The sequence below is a fragment of the Rhipicephalus microplus genome, chromosome 4 (genome assembly GCF_043290135.1).
Source record: "Rhipicephalus microplus isolate Deutch F79 chromosome 4, USDA_Rmic, whole genome shotgun sequence".
NCBI lineage: Eukaryota > Metazoa > Arthropoda > Arachnida > Ixodida > Ixodidae > Rhipicephalus > Rhipicephalus microplus.
The window spans coordinates 35,273,308-35,290,260 of NC_134703.1; the positions used below are offsets into that span (position 1 = coordinate 35,273,308).

Below are 16,953 nucleotides of genomic sequence, written 5' to 3' on the forward strand. Positions count from 1 at the left end.
TTTACGCCCCCCTTAGGAAGCTGTGGAAATTTACATCTACCACGAAACGTGTCCAAGAAATGGCGTAGGAATGATGGCTTCGAGTGTGATTTTTGTCGGTTCCTGCAGCTGTACAGCAGGTCTTACCTTCGTACTGTAACTGCCAAGACACGGCCACGTTCGTACTTTCACTTGGCAAGTGAAACGTCCGCTGGCACTCGATTCGCTGGCTCTCAAACATAAAATGCCGGCACGGCACCGCAGCTATGTGGTTGTTTACAGGTGTTTTAACCTCGTGCGATATCGTGTGATGCGTACCTTTTATCGCCTCTGCTAGCTTTTCGCGTGCGCCCTGTCTGCGTAATCGAGTTTCACTTTGCGGAACGCTGCTGCGCCGATAATTGAGTGTACATGTAACTACTCTTCTGACGGTTTCGATTGAAGGTGAAAGTGCCGCTCATCGTAGCGAGCATTGTTGCACAAACTGCCACCAGCGTAATGTAGTGGCCCGTTTTTTACAGGAAGATCTGGAGTGTACTTTCTGAATGGCTGAAGCCATGAGTAACGACTCGAAGCACGATTCTGGTGAGTTGATCCCCCGCTCAGCCGCACGCTGCAAGAGCTTGGATACGCACCTTTTGGTTATGTGCCATGGTTTTTACGGTTTCAGATTGGGACCCAAAGGCGGGCCTCCCGAGTCCAACGTTACCGGACAAATTTTCCTTTTCGCGCACGTCGTCGACAGGATCCATAGACAATATCCTCACGTCCTCTTCGGCTCACAACACAGGTGCTGTTCCTGGAAATTATAATTTTTGCGTTGAAAGATCAGCACTCTGGTCGAGTTATAACGCCTGTTGTTCATTTTTGCGTTTTTTTTATCGGAGTATTTCAGCCTGTTTTATGGGTTCCATACCTCGATGATGATTTTATAAGTGGTCGTACTCATTGTATGTGCCGCTCAAAATCGAATTGGAGGAAAAATTATCTTCTTATGTTAGATTCACGTTTTGTACAGTGCATATTCTTACGACAACCAGTTTGCTCAGGCTTACACTGGTAGGATTGAACAAGACAGTAGATGGAGGGAACACAGTCATGAATTCGAACAAGAAAAGATAATTTCAGTGTGCTTCTAGCAAATACACTTCCTAGCGAAGCCTCTGTGTGAAACTTTTACGGTTTCAGATTGGATACCAAAAGCCGAGTCCAAGGTTATCGGACAAATCTGGAAGATACACATTCCAGTGTATCTTCAGTTATAGGTGCGTTAGAGAATTTAATTGACATGACAGCTAATCATTTGCGATCTGAAACCTTTCCCCACCTCCCGTCCCTTCCAGTCCAAACTAAAAAACTGAAAGCTCTAAAGAACTTTATTCTTTTACAGGTGAAGAATAAGGTAGCGAGAAAACACACGTGAATTAACTTTAGTGGAACTTGTTTAGCAGTGCCCAACCACGGACTGCTGCAGCCATGTGGTTTTGTTGGGCAGGGCCTGACAACTGACACTAGTGAGTTTAATAAGACAAAAAATGTCTTGAGAAACGTGGTGACACCATGGCCCGCAATTCAATATGAATTCTTGTGATTGCTGCAATGCCATTATGAGAGAAGTACTGATAAAAAATTTTTGAATCTTGCTTCTTCTTGCAAGAACTAGCTAAGTTGCTTACAAAAACATAAAGCCCCATTTGCTAGAGTGCACGACGGTCGGTTATTTAGAAGAATTCCTGCAGTGCCCTGTTGTAGTTTCTTCTTGAAGAGCACCGAGAGAAATGGGACCCAGTGAAGCTAAGCTGAGTTGCCATGTGAGCGCACAGAATTGACATACCCACCAAATGCCTCACACCGCATCGTGTGTACGAGAGTGCATGCAAGAGGCAAGGCAGCCAATGCAAGTTAGTGGTGCATCTGGCTGTTAGTTCTTCATACTTGAACCAAGTTGGCGGTGTTGCAAGATCTTCCCATTTCGCCTGCAACTGCAGGGTACTCTCTTTAAAGTTGACTTTAAATATGTTTTAAGCTACATTAGCTGTTGATATTTTGTACATGGCTGGTGTGTGTCCAACCATAATGTGTGCCACAAGTTACCTTGCCTTCAAGATTTTGTGATAATACTTGTTTGTTAACTAGTATCTGTTGAACACCACTTTTGCTTTGTCTAAATTCACCTGGGACGTTATTTTGATGCAATAGCGTTAAAGAGCTTGTTTTGCAGAAATTCCAGAATCGGCGTTGGTGTCGGCATAGGCTGATATCATTGGTTGGGAGCGAAAAATCATCTTGTCTGTGATTGAAAAATCAAGATGGAAATAAAATAAATGTTAAAAATTTTCAGGTCTGAGTGAAAGTCGAATCCAGTCCGTATGCCTAGCAAGCGTCTTACCACAGAGCCACATTATTTGTTAAAACAGGTTTTGAAAAATCACTTTATGAATGTCATGTAATGGAAGGAGTCTCTTTTGCACATTATTTATTGCGTGGCAGAAGCGTACAATCGCACCAGGCGTCAAAAGTTGTGAGTTGGGCGATTGGAAGGCCCATTGATTACAAAACGCTAAGGCATATTTAATCATCAGCAGGATAACTATCAACCAAGTGAATAGCTGTTAAGGTTAGTGTAGTGGGCCCTTTTTTATTTGCAAAAGGAATAATTAGGGCATAATGTACACTTAATAACAGTGCTTGCTATAGGCATTTAATGATATTTTGAAATGGCTTATGTTATGCGCACAGTCGTTCCATTTTTTGCAGCACTGTTGTGGCATGTACCGACAACCGAAGCAGACTAGCAGTTCAGAAAGTGATGCGCAGGAGGCCTGATAACGCTATCACAATGTACTCTTAAAGACAAAGCTCGAGAGTCCTGCAGTTTTTTGCTGCATCGCTTGCCATTGTTGAGATTGTTCAGCAGTATAATTTTCTGTTGGCTTGATACGATGCATCTGTTTTGACACTTCAGGATGCGTCAGGAAAAATCATCTTAGCTAGGGCATTTCCAGACCAAGACACCAGGTGGAACTGTGATTGGTGATGTCACTGAAAAAGAATCGTCGGTTAAGAAAAAAATCGCCAGGACTGCGTGCAAAGCGTAGCACAGTCACAGCGAAAGCTGGAACAGAATAGAAAGTTGGGCGAGTTGGTGTATATTCATATTAAAAGAAAAGCGGCGCACAAAAAGACAAAGAAGAGAACCACACACAGCGCTGCACTCACAGTTGTGAGTGCAGCGCTGTGTGTGGTTCTCTTCTTTGTCTCCGTCTTTTTGTGCGCCGCTTTTCTTTTAAAAGCTGAAACAGCGTTGTTTCAGGTCCTTTTTTAACACTGTTTGGTTAGTTGCTATTAACACACTTGCAGGGTACTTTCTACACCATAAATTATCAGAAATTTTGTGTAGTAGAGTTGGTTGGTTGGCCCTTACATGCTTGCCGCTACCCACCACAATGTATCGGCTATGAAACGGACGGTACCTTATCTTAGAAATCAAGTTGTTTTACTAATTGAATACGTTTAGATAGGGAAATTGGTAAAACACAGATTAAAAAAAAATAATAAGTAAACTAAAAGCAAAAGAAAGCCCAACAAGCTGACAGGGTTAAAAACAGAGTTAACTTATGCCTATGCTTAACATTATATTCGTTTTGTTTCTCATAGAAAATCGCATACAGCTTTGCGAACGTTGCTGTGGCTACAGCCCGTTTTAGTTGCTCCTAAGGAAAAGACCACCGGAAGGGATAAATTTAAAGCTAGCCTATGGAGATGTTCTTCTAACAGTCTTTTCCTTTTATTTGCAAATAGCTTGCATGTTAAAAGGAAACAATGCAGAGATTCACTCTCGTTGCAGTGGAGGCACAAGGGTGACTGTACCAGACCGGACTTGTGTAGGTAAAAATTCAGTGGAAGGACTCAGAATCGTAGTCTTGTAATTGATATTTCCACCCTTCTAGAAGAGCACCATCGATTTTTTCAAGGAAACTTAAGATGAGAAAACTCGGATGTTGCCAAGCAAGACTTTGCAAAGTTATTCGATGTGGCAAATTTTTCAAATCGTGCCACGGCGATAAATGCTAGCGTCGGCAATAAAGAAGTTATGGGGCCATTATGTGAGGCCACTCCAAGTGCATATTCATTGAAGGTTAATTCCTGATAATAAGGTAATACCTTATTACCTGAAGGTAATACCTGATACCCATACAAATCGAAAAGACGTAAATGTCTTGGGCAAGGGCCTAAAACACTTCTAAAGCATACAGCATATATTTGGTGCAGGTAATGAAAAACAGACAGACAGGCAGTCTGTAAGAACGACAGCATTTGTTATGGATAGAGGCGATTGCCGTAGTGCTAAGACAATTGCAAGTTATGCCACTTGATCAATAGATATAAAATCAGGTAAAGGAATTGAAAAAGACCACTCCAATGGTGAAGATGCAATTCCCACTCCTGCCTTTTCTTGACAAACAAGCATCAGTTGCTATTACAATCTTCAATTTTAATCTTGCCAGGTGGTTTTTCAAAATGGCCTTCAAGTACCTACCAGAAAGATCTTTGCGATTCTTGAGAAATATATTGTCGAATCCCATTTTAATTGTTTGAAAGGGTCTCCTTAGTACCAGAACTTTATGCTTTACTTGCAATGTCTCCAAGAGCTTCTGTGTGGCGATGATTTGTTGTGATCCTTGTTGTGATCTCATAACAGCTTTTGCTGTAAAAGGTCCTAGAAGCAGAGAGGGGCATGTGGAAAATAGGGGTGCTAATGAAATCGGCACTGAAAATTCGCATAACTTCAAAGCAGCAATGTCAATGATCTATGATAACTCTTGAGGTTACTCTGTTGGAAGGTAGAATGGGACTGTTTGAGACTAAGACCTAATGAGCCGAGTACAAACAAATAGAAACACTTTATGGGGCACAGGGGGACGAGGATGATAATGCTGAACACCTGATACTTCTCCGTAATAGGCCTTCGCCCCACAGCCTAAAGAAATGGTTCTGAATTATTGAAGTTATTGAAAGTATTGAATTATTGAAAGCATTGAAGTTTTAGGGACAGTGAAGGCAAAGCTGAATTTAAGATGTTAGAAGTGAAGTCATGTAATAGGTTGCTAAAACAAAGCTGCAGTGAAACTTAGTTGTTCATTACATATAGTTAATACTACTTCACTACAAGTTAAAGCTATAGCTGATATGAGCCACCACCCATTCAAAAAGGTCAATCCTTCATGTTATTTGGATGTTCCCTTGCATAAAACTGACTGCATAATGTCTTAATTCATGCGTACCATACCGTCTCACAGAGATGCTTGCTTTTAAAATCATACAGCCAACAAATATTATTTCAAAGTTGTTTATGAGAGAAATGTTCCCCTGAGTGCTGACCAGGCCAATTACTGTGCCCTGTATCAACTAAATTCACTCAGTGCCTGCAAGTTTTTCTTTATCCTCGCCTGATTGTTCTGTGCCATGATTGGAGAGCTACAGACTCCCTAGTAGCCACCGTACAGCTTCCAGAGATTAAATCCTTCGCTGTAGAATTCTTGTTGTTGACATCGTGATGTATGCGCGAGCTTGTTTTATGGCAGGTCAGTCACGTGAGCTTTCCTCTCTGTGCAGATGATGAGGATAGCGACCACAAGTCCACCATTAGCTACAAGGAACGCAGAAGGGAAGCCCACACACAGGCTGAGCAGAAACGCAGGGATGCCATCAAAAAGGGTTACGACGACCTACAGATGCTGGTGCCCACATGCCAACAAGACAGCACAAACTCGTTCAAAATGAGCAAAGCAACAGTGCTTCAGAAATGCAAGTGTCCACGTTTCGCACAGCCTCATTGAATTGTAGTTCCAATGTCGGAGCAGTTTACCGGTGTTCACTTGACTAGCTTCATAACTTAAGTAGTTTAGGGCCTAAATGTTGTGAGTTTAAGGAGTGAGTCATGATGGTATGACTTAGCACGACTTGAACTGAGCTTGTCGTATGGGCTTTTATGTTGAACCCTGGGGAGAACCAGTAGACAATCAAGCCAAGGGAAGTATAGGAGAAGATATTTTTGGTAAATATGTTATAAATGTCAAAAAATCAAAGCGCGCAAAAAGACAACTTGCCGCCAGCAGGTACTGAACCTGGAACCTTCGAATAATGCATCCGATATTCTGCGGCAGTCGTCCTCCTGTACACTTCAACCATTCCCGATAAAGTGTACAAGAGAACGACCGCCACAGCAGCTTAACCGCCACTGGTAGAGCATCAGACGAGTTATTCAATGGTTGCTGGTTGAATCTCTGCCAGCGGCTAGTTGTCTTTTTGTCCACTTTGGTTTCTTCAAGTTTATTTTGTAATTAGTGCTACAAAGAACATCCGCTGTACTTTCTTTGGCTGGTTTTTTTATGGGTTCTCTCTAGGATTGTGTCTTGTATAGAAAAACAAGCTCATAAAATTCCTCCTCTTTTGTTCATGTATGTTGGAGGGACACTGAAAAGCAGCATTAAATCAGTTTACACTGGTAAGTTATATTTAGAGTACTGTGTTGTCATTAATGTGAATTCCTCTGCAAATTCAACACGGTAATATCAGTGTGATGCCGGGAATTTCGGTCCTTTAGGCATACTTTGGCCATGTTGTTTCATTGAACATATCTGGAAGTTGGCTATGTTAAGCATCGTTTGAACACAATTCAACTCATGTTTAGCAACAAACAATCATGTAGACTGCAGCAGACGCCATCAAAATATATGAAGTCATGTGGGGCTGATGCATGAATGTTAAGGCGATGTCAGCAGCTGCATTTTCTCTCTTTGCACATTTTCTCATTTGCCAAGCACCTCTTGTTGTAAGGGTGGTGCCTTCGGTGTTGTGAAAGAGTCAATAACCTATACAAAAAAGATTCTTTCCCTCTTTAGTGTCCCATTAAAGTGGCCAATGTCATACTTTCTTTTTGGTGGTGCCAGTGACATTCAATGCTTACGTCGTTATGTAATTTTGGGAACTGTTCGTCAACTTCATGTTTGAAGTGCCTTTGAGTTCTAATCCTTTAGCTTGCCTCTGTGCTTGCTTTTAGTGTCTATACAGTGCTGTGTTGTCATCACTGGTTGGTGTACCCTCCTTACTTGTGATGTGAGCATCATTTCTGTACAGACTCAAAAGCTTCATGAGTTGCTTTTGCACTCAAGCACTTTTTTTTTTCTTCTACAGCTATAGATTACATAACATTCTTGCTACAACAGAAAAAAAAACATGAAGAGGAACTCTCTGCACTGAGGAAAGAAGTTGTTGCCCTGCAAATAATGAAAGTGTAAGATTTGTTTTAATGTTGTTTTAAACTGTTCAGTCATTTTGAGTCATCTTGCCACAAAAGACAGTTGGCTTGTTCTAAATTTTTTTTTTTCATCCTCAGTAACTACGAGCAAATCGTCAAAGTACACCAAAGTCAACCTGGCCAAAACAAGAATCATATCAGTGATGAAATCAAGTTTCAAGTGGTATGTGAGAACGTCGTTGAGCTTGCCTTTTCATAGCTTTTCCTTGTGGGTTGGCCATTGCCTTTGAGCTGGCAGGACTGAAATGTTTTTCGGTGACTTGGTTCAGTAAAACCTCATTAGTTCGAAGGTTGTCGTGGTTATTTCAAAATACCATTTAATCCAAAGGTTTAATTTGGTGCCGTATATTGAAATGCAAGTTTGAGTGGATAATTTGAAGCAATGGTCAGCATGAGTCTGGTTAATTAGAAGACTTTGGATGCCATGTGCCGATGACCGATCCAGATTTTGCCGCAAATCTGCAAAAAACAACAGCCCTTAGTAGCCACAAGCATTACTAATGTGTGACAGGTCAATCACCCCAGCCTTGTTGCTGCCAGTAAAACAAAAACAACAACAATAAAAGACAGTGGTCCTGTGGTCAGCTAAAAAAGTGCGTGCAGAAAAAACGTGCTTCACTGCAACATAGCAGTGACACGCAGGCAGCAGACTGCATGCGTCTCGCAACATCAGTGCATCGTGATCAACTTATTTCTTCTGGGATTGTAAAGAACTAAGTAAACGACAGTCTGATGGAATTAACAATGTATGCGACTATGCAATGACCCATTCAAAACACATAGCGTATTTCATCGCACTGGCCGTTGTTACATTGTTTATTTTACCACTAGCCCCGCCGTGGTGGTCTAGTGGCTAAGGTACTCGGCTGCTGACCCGCAGGTCGCGGGATCGAATCCCGTCTGCGGTGGCTGCATTTCCGATGGAGGCGAAAATGTTGTAGGCCCGTGTGCTCAGATTTGGGTGCACGTTAAAGAACCCCAGGTGGTCAAAATTTCCGGAGCCCTTCACTACGGCGTTTCTCATAATCATATGGTGGTTTTGGGACGTTAAACCCCACATGTCAATCAATATTTTAACTCTAACAATGAGTGAATGTTTGCATCATGATGCAAACGTGCATTTCAGCTGACTTTTTTTTTTCCCTCCTTGCTTGCAGCGGTGATGCCTGCCATACACCGGTGCTTTCGTCAAAATTATGACTAGGTATTGCTGGAAAGCATAACCCTTGGAGCTTCACACCTCTGTATATTTTCAGTAATTCGAAGTTCCTTGCATCTCACTTTCTGTATGTTTACTGATTTTATAAGCTGTTTAATTCTATTTTTCACATTCCCAGCGACCTTCAGTTAACGAGGTTTTACTGTACTTGTACACTTTTGTATTTCATAAATTATGCTGTTTCCCTTTACCAAACACTTCAAGAAATAGTGAGTTATATTGAAATACTTACGCCTTATAAAAAATGCAGGTTACTTTGTACATAAGTTGTTCAGTGCAATCTGGCATCGGGAAAATAATTTTCTTTTCGGTACAGACTCCATTTCTAGAAAAACATTGATGTTTCAACTTCCTCAGTATTAATTGCTTATAATTAATTTGATTAGAGTTGGTTTTCAGAACAATGAAAAACTGAGAGCAGGTTTCAACGCAACAAAAAGAACTATGTATGCTATCCCATTGTTTCCCACTTAAGGTAGGATTGTAGGTATCAACCTTGGTATTGTGTAATAGTATAAGGGTAAAAAAAGTCATTGCCTTATCCACAAAGTGAATGACTAAGGGCAGCTTGCTAGAAGGTGCACGGGGCATTTCTTGGCAAGACCATTTCTTTAGGAAGGCTTGTCAACGAGCCGGCGTATGATATGTACATCGAAGGCAGCATTGTAGGGCACGTTTCGCGACTGGGACTGCACAGTGTTGGCCACATCGATCGGCTTGTTGAGCACCTGCCCCTTTATGCCATACTGGCCACTGCCGTGAGTCAAATGCCCAATGCTCATAAATGGCAGACGTGGAGCTATCAGGGATTCTTCAGCGGGGTTGAGAGCAGACAGGTTAGAGAGCTTGGGAGGATATGAGTACCCGGTTGTAACACTCATCATTGGAACTTGTCACGGGCTGCCATGCCTACGAAGGGAGGAGAACAAAGTGGATGTAGTTGCGAGGAGGTGAGTGCGCAGGCCATCGAAAACTTATGCCTTGTGTGGTGCCGCGCTATCTAGCTAGCATTGTTGGAATCATCAGAAAGTACGCCATGAGCGACAACCGTAAGACTATGCGCCAGCCGCGGCCGCCGAACAAGGCGCGAGCATAAAAAGCTTGCTGAGCAAGCTCCTAAAACAGGTTCTCTCGCAGCTTCTTCCTACAGGCAGTGTTAAGTGCTTTTATAGTGGTAAAACAAACATGAGCAGGTAAAGATTGGGTGAAAGCTGCCACGGCAAGCAATACAGTAAAAGCTCATTAATTCGACACCCGTTAATTCGGAAATTCGGATCATTCGGACGGCTTTATTGGTCCCGGCCAAAGTGCATGTTAACCTATGGGACGAAACCTTCTTTATTTCGTCGGAATTCGGCTCTGCACTGCTTAATTCGGACAAACGCTGAAGGCTGCTGCTACACAAAAGTGTGATAAAGCAGCGCTGGCACCACTGGAGTGAAACCGAAACCTGAGTGGCATCGCCATCATCATCAACTAGTGGGGGCGACCGCAGCGTCACCGAACGTCGGCGTTTTCTTTCTTCTCTACTCAGCGCCTTCGACGCCATTTTCCCTTGTGTTGTCGTGTCGTAACCATCTCTTCTTGCGGAGTTCTCTTTTTCTTCCATTGTGACCGTATTTGCATGCCACCACTATCATGCGCTACAGTGATGGCAACGCTGAAAAAGCGGCAGAACTACGACGCGAAAAACTTGACGACTAAAGTGGAAATTTTGGAAGCACTGAAGAACGACGAATCGCGACAGCAGGTTATGACCAAGTACAACGTGAAGCGGAGCACGTTGGGAACGTACGTGAAAAATGAACAACAGATTCGACAAGCCTTCAAAAGCGAGAAGTTTCATGCCTCTAGAAAGCGGTTGCGTACCGCAGCTCATCCCCAGCTCGAAGAAGCGTTGCTCCGGTAAATTACTGACTGTCGCAACGCGCATCTGCCTTTGAGCAGACCTCTCATCATGGCGCAAGGTGAGAAGTACGCTGCAATGATGAACATTGAATCGTTCAAAACGTCAGAAGGGTGGTTTGCGAGGTTTCGAGAGAGACACGAACTTGTCTTCAGGAGTGTGTGCGGCGAAAAGGCCAGTGTTGACGAAAGCGTGACCACCAAGTGGAGAAATGTGAAGCTGCTGGAGCACATCGCCGCATATGAACCACGTGACGTGTTCAATGCAGATGAAACTGCTCTATTTTTCAGAGCTCTGCCCGACAAGACGGTGACTTTCAAAGGGGACGCGTGCATTGGTGGCAAGAAGTGCAAGCAAAGGATAACTGTGCTTCTTGCCGCCAATATGACTGGCACGGAGCGCTTGCCACTACTTGTCGTCGGGAAGGCGCTTAAGCCACGTTGTTTTAAGAACGTCAAAAGCCTTCCTGTCGAGTACACAGTGAACAGGAAGGCATGGATGACATCGGACATTTTTCGCGGCTGGCTGCAGCAGTTGGACCGGCACTTCACCTCGAAGGACCGCAAGATAAATATGGTTGTTGACAACTGCAGTGCCCATGACTGTACCGTCGAACTGAAGAGCATCAAAGTAGTCTTTTTGCCGCCCAACACTACATCTGCTCTTCAGCTGATGGACCAGGGTATCATTCACTACATGAAGTAGAAGTACCGCAAGCACCTGCTAGAGCGAATAATCCTATGCTCAGAAGCTGGAAAGTTGTATCAAGTGGACTTACTCGGCGCAGTGCACATTATTGCCCACGTGTGGAAAAACACTCCGCCGCAAGTCATCGCCAACTGTTTTCGGCACAGCGGTTTTGTGAGGCCCGAGCATGCAGCAGTAGCTGACGATGGCATCGAGGAGGTGTCAGCTGAGTCCGCCGACGATGACTGCCCGACTTTCGATACTGTCCTTCTCACAGATGTGACCTTTCAGGACTACATCGCGATTGATCATGGTGTCGCCATGAGTGGTTTTCTGACCGATCAAGAGATTATTAATGATGTCACGGGCAACCATGAAGACCATGATTCGGACGAAGAATTATGCGAGGAGATACAGCCGCGACCTCATCGCACCTCACGGGAAGTCTCGGAGGTGCTGTTAATCTTAGAGGACGCTTGCCTGAACACTCCCGACAGCTTGCGTGCTGTTGGCCATTTGGAACAGTTAAGAAAAATTGTGATGTCAGCCGGAATCTGCGCGAAAACGCAGATGACAATTACAAAATACTTCAACAAATAAAGGTATGCTTCTGCAGCTTGATTTTAAATGTTGTTTTTCCTGTTCATTCATTAATTCGGCATTCGGTTAATTCGGACAGTTTTTCCGGTCCCGTGAAATCTGAATTAACGAGCTTTTACTGTATTTGCTCTCAATTGTGTATGACTCATGCATGTTTTCATTAACATGATATCTAGTGGCTCGGAAACATCGTGTGCCCACTTCGTTTTTAGTACACTGAACATCAGTGCCAAAAGGTTGTGTTTTCTAGGGACACATGATCCAATAAAATGTAATAAAAAAAACTGATAGAGGCAGGAAATTTTTGGAATACTATGTGGGAAGTAAGATTTTATGGGTGGTATATGCAAATGGCAGTAGTCATTTGCCTACAAACAGAAGTGTGTTCTGATTGGACTAAATCCACATGTGACCAAAAGGTCACTTGCTGGTTTTGATCACTCTCTGTTGTAGCACTCGTGTGTAGAATGCCGGAGAAAAAAGTCCTGTCCGAAAGAGAATATTCTGGCCTCCTTGCTGCTTCAAAATTTCAGATGTGTCGCCTTTTCAAAACTACTGTTCAGGCAGTGTCATTTATTTTGTGCGTATTATGAACCCGCAAATATTTTTTGGCCGGACATGTCAACTCTGTGAGCTTCACCACATATCCCTTCCCGAGCCCATGACCAATGTACAGGACATAAGAAAAAAAAGTTGTACAGAAGACCAAGCAAAGCTGAAATCAGAACTGAAACCACTTTTTCAACTTCCCTAAGAAGCGAACAATATCTTTTTAATGTAGTTCCTCACTCTGCTGCATTTTCTTATGCGGGCACCTCATAGTAATGGCAACATCCGTAAGACAACTTATGCTTTCTTTGCACTCATCTATGCAAAGTTATTTTAGGAGCTATCTTTGCACGCTTCGAATAATTTAAATGATGTGAGGTAGCTATTGTCTTTTTAAAACAATGTTGTGAAAAGGTAGCTTTTGTAATCAGGAGTTCGCTCTTAATGCAAGATTTTGTGTCCCATACACTGGACTCTAAGATGCTATTGGTGCCCATTGGGCATCAATAGCATCCCATGAAGAGAAAAAAAAAAAAAGCTAGTAGGAAGCATTGTGCCATAAAAAATGCAACAGGAGCATCCTGGGAATTTTACCGAGGGCATTTAGAATGAGTAGGTAGCAGCTTTGATAGCATCCAAGTGCCATGTGCGACAGTTGTCTCAGAGAAACATTTTCTTTCTGTTTCTCCTGTCGAGATAAATCATTCTTTTCTAGGACAATTAACCTTCTGACATGTCCAAACATAACATCTTTTCAAGAAAGAGAGTGGAATGTATGTACCCATAAGTGCTGCAAATAAACCTCCGAGTCTTGTAAGCGTGACATGGTTCTGTCGTGCACTTGCCACGTGCACGAGAGGTGCAGCGAGCAATGGCAATACAAAGGGCAGAAAGGATTTACTTCTTTTGAAAAAGTTTACCTATATAAATAGAAGAGCCGTAGTTGCCTTTTTGCAATCGCTTCAGCATCTAGGAAAAGGCTTAACTGAGAGCATTTTGCAAACCGTGCAAAAAATTAAAAAAAGTACTTCATTCATAGCATGTATGGCTTTACTATGGTACTTCTTGAGGTCATATGGAAGACCACCTGAGGAATAAAATAACATAACATATGAGCTTCCAGTTTAGCACTTTCGCATGCTAGTTGTATTAACAGTTTCTCTGAAAACTGTGTTGTGAATCTGCAGTTTTGTTCAGGTATGCCAAGTATTTCACACTCACGTGTGCAAATTTAAAATCAGTAAATGAGTTATTACACTGCTTTTCAATACACTTACCAAGAGGCATGTCCTTAGCTCAAGTGCGATACGACTTCAATGAGGCCATTTTTTCTTATTTCTTTTCACTTTTACCCATTCAAGCTTCTTCTCTAACATTTATTTTGTTTCGCGTCGTTCAGTTCCAGGCGATTGGAGACTCCTTGTTCCAGACGTTCAACTCGTCAATATCGGTTTCCAGCTTTGCTGAACTGTCTGCATGTGTGTTCAGCTGGCTTGAAGAATACTGCAAGCCTCAAACACTCAAGGATGTTGTGGTTCAAATACTGTCCCAGCTGAACCAGACGATGGGGTCACAGCAATCATAGCATTCGCGGTCGGCATGGATGGAGCTGGCGCTCGGCATGTAGCATAATCTTGAGGGTCTTCTTATCTAAGGGAAGATTTTTGATGGGGCTTTTCAAAAACAAATTTTTCCCAGTCCTTTCAATGTGTGGTTGTCATGGTTGCGAGTGCAAAACAGTGATTTAGTCTATAGTGATTTCAAGCACTAATTTCATGCAGCAGGCAAACATTTTTTTGTTCTGAGGAGGGGGAGCCACTTAGATGACTTCGTTGCAAGTACAGTAGAACCTCAGAACCTGCTCATACACAACATGACAATATCTGTGTCATCTCTGATATTAATTTTCAGCTTACATGCATATAACAGAGGACAAACAGATGCGAGCAAGTTGATCTGAAAGATAGGCCACCCACATGATACTTGCAGCATGCCACTCTTAATTGTAATGACTGGTCAGTTGCCTAAAGTGCTAATTAGTAAATGCATGTTACACCACCTCTAGTGTGCAACCATGCAATCGGTGTGACTAGCCAGATCTGTATACTGGCTGCTGCTTGAAAAGCTAAACCGTTGGCTGATATGCGCTCTTTTTTGTTATACTGTTCTATATTGAGTTCCTCCTGCTGAGTGCTCGGCACTTTCGCTGGCAGAATGCACACCCCGAGTCTCTGAGTCAACAGATGATCAGTTCACTGTAAGTGGTACTGTTTTGGACCTGGGCTGAGTAGTTTTGTTATAGCAATAGAGCATTTGTGCAAATAAAGCAGGAGAACCCAAGTTTTAGATATGCATAGTTACAGGCAATAATTTATTTATCTTGAAATTTTTTCACAAGTGCACAGGAACACAGAAAAGAAGACAAACGGGCACTGTCTTCCTTTCTGTGTCCCTGGGTGCTTGCGCGAAATTTCAAGATGGATATGTTCCATCTAGGCCGAATCGCAGCTTTGCTTCAATAATTTATTTGATCTTTGTACCATATTTTCCAGACAATTCTTTACATTCTCTGTGCAGATTGAATGGGCAAACTTTAAAAACTGGTTTTCCAGCTTGTTTGGGATCATTGAGAAGTTGGGAAGCTAATCATTTTGTTGTCCAGGTAGCAAAAGAGGGATGTTTATCAATCTGCATCTAGGAGTTAATTCTAAAATCTGCTTAGTTTTCTCAGGGCTGCCAGAACAAAGCTTGTCAGGCTGGATGAATAGCTATTCACCATTTTTGTCTTCAGATTTTTCAGCTCTTGCGCTTGCTGAACTGCACTTGGTTGGAAATAGGCCATAAAAGACTTTCTTTTGGGCAGCATCACAGCTCCTTTTTGTACTAGTAGGAAGTTTAGCATATTGCACCTTATTCAGCGAGCTTTTACGCACAAGTTTGCAAGTTTAAGAACCAAGAGCAGCCACTATTGCATGCACCATTTTTTCTTGTATCACGAGCTGCCATTGTCATCTGGGATTCTTGCTTATCCACAGCAGATGTTATTGTAAGTTGCTTTTGCTTAGTGATGTAGCTGCACGATGCACTGGTGCATCTAATTTTGCCTTTTCTTCAAGCACATCCCTCATTCTTGACACTTTGCACCTGTGAAATTCCAGCTTTTAGTAGTGTACTCCATTGACTATAGTCTCAGAAATAAGCCATGTTACTGAATGTTGGTGGTACAACCAGTTTCTTCTGTGTAGTGTATGATCTGAAGCCTCAGCTATGTACTTGTCCTGTATAATTGGCATTAATTACAACTAGACACTGCCGCTAATTGTGCGAGATGGTTTTCCTATGACAGCTTCAAATATACGAAAGTATATTTTGGGGTGCACATTGACCCTGGCAATATTTGTCAAGGCCTTGGCTTTTGCAGTGTAATTAAGCAAAAAAAAAGGTACAGGACAAAACACTTGTCAAGTTTTTGTTGTTGAATCTTGGAATCTGTATTCTTGCTGGTGCAATCCTGAGTAATTTAGCAAGAATTCTATTTTGGCGCTCGTTAAATTTGTAGGTGTAGGTGAAAATTTCAGGGGGGGGGGGGGGGCTCATGAAGGAGCAACTATAGGAAACACTTCCAAGATGCTGCACTTACGGACATTCACACTGTGACTATCGGGAAAGATTTGTATGGCCCATTCAGCTTGGTAGATGATCTTAGCATTATCAAGCTGGCACAATTTGTTTGGCACTGTGCGATCATGTCACTGAAATATACGAGTTTAATGATATATTACAGTTTTCTTTTTTTTTTTCAGGATAGATATTTTATATGTTTGTTAGGAAGCAGGTGTGCATGTGATTTCTATCTATAATAAGTTTGCTACTGTTGCTATTGAAGCTGCTTGAAATTTTATTTGTACCGTGTTCCTTTGACAAATAATAGTGTGAAGTATCGAGTTCAAGTGAGAGGAAGCAGTGTTAATTGTCCTGTGTTGCTGCACAAGTTTTTTCTCTCAAGTTTACATCGAATGTAGTTCATGATGCTCAGTCTGCGCTCTGTCATGTCTTTCTGATGTGATCTGCATGTTATATTGTCATATATTCAGGACACACTACGCTGCTGTGATCCAATTTTTTGCACATTGTGATGTGCACTTTATACATGGGTGCTCTCAGAGCACGGTGCCCATACGATGTCGTGTATTAAAGTACAAATTGACTCTTGCTTCCTTCCTTGTCCTTTCGTTCTTTGTGCACCATGTAAAATGCTTTCTACTAATGGGCTGCCCACTGGTAATATAAACTGTCTGCTGCTAGCTAGCTAATGTCTGCTGAACGTTGTAGCAGGCATGTAAAATGTGCAAATTAGCTGTTATAGCAACTGGACTAAAGAAGGGACACAAACTATGATGATATCCAACAACCATGTGTTTATTCTTTCAGGCAGCATGTATGCCCTGCTCTTTTTAGAAAATATAGAGAAAAACTAAAGCCCATCAAGTACAGAAGTGATGTAGCGAATCAGACATTAATGATATCTCTATTTGAGAAGTGAAAGGTGTGCATGTAGATTTCATGTCTCTGCATTTATATCAGACACGAATGATATCTCTTTTTGAGAAGTGAAAGGTGTGCTTGTACATTTTATGTCTCTGCATTGATGTAGATAGTGTTGACACTGAATTCAGGCTATCTTTGGAGCAG

At 42.3% G+C, this 16,953-nt stretch overlaps 1 protein-coding gene across 4 annotated transcripts; it reads left to right on the plus strand.

Moving 5' to 3' along the window:
- Positions 1 to 11: 11 nt before the first annotated feature.
- bigmax (helix-loop-helix-leucine zipper transcription factor bigmax) lies at positions 12 to 16,478 on the plus strand. 4 transcript variants are annotated; one of them, XM_075892544.1, is made up of 7 exons: positions 12 to 157; positions 501 to 564; positions 650 to 769; positions 5,596 to 5,787; positions 7,177 to 7,276; positions 7,379 to 7,463; positions 13,661 to 16,478. In XM_075892544.1, exons 2-7 carry the CDS (start codon positions 525 to 527, stop codon positions 13,844 to 13,846), a joined length of 723 nt encoding a protein of 240 aa, XP_075748659.1. In that variant the 5' UTR covers positions 12 to 157; positions 501 to 524; the 3' UTR covers positions 13,847 to 16,478. The 4 variants fall into 4 exon arrangements, with proteins under 4 accessions (XP_075748659.1, XP_075748657.1, XP_075748658.1 ...); XM_075892542.1 differs by having other exon boundaries at positions 25 to 178; positions 505 to 564; XM_075892543.1 differs by having other exon boundaries at positions 27 to 261.
- The last annotated feature ends 475 nt before the right edge of the window (positions 16,479 to 16,953 follow it).

Excerpts from the sequence above, each read along its gene's own strand:
- bigmax (XM_075892544.1), top strand. The coding sequence starts at position 525 with ATGGCTGAAGCCATGAGTAACGACTCGAAGCACGATTCTG. Across the intron at positions 7,277-7,378 it reads GCCCTGCAAATAATGAAAGT|TAACTACGAGCAAATCGTCA; the intron begins GTAAGATTTGTT and ends TTTCATCCTCAG. Across the intron at positions 7,464-13,660 it reads ATGAAATCAAGTTTCAAGTG|TTCCAGGCGATTGGAGACTC; the intron begins GTATGTGAGAAC and ends CGCGTCGTTCAG.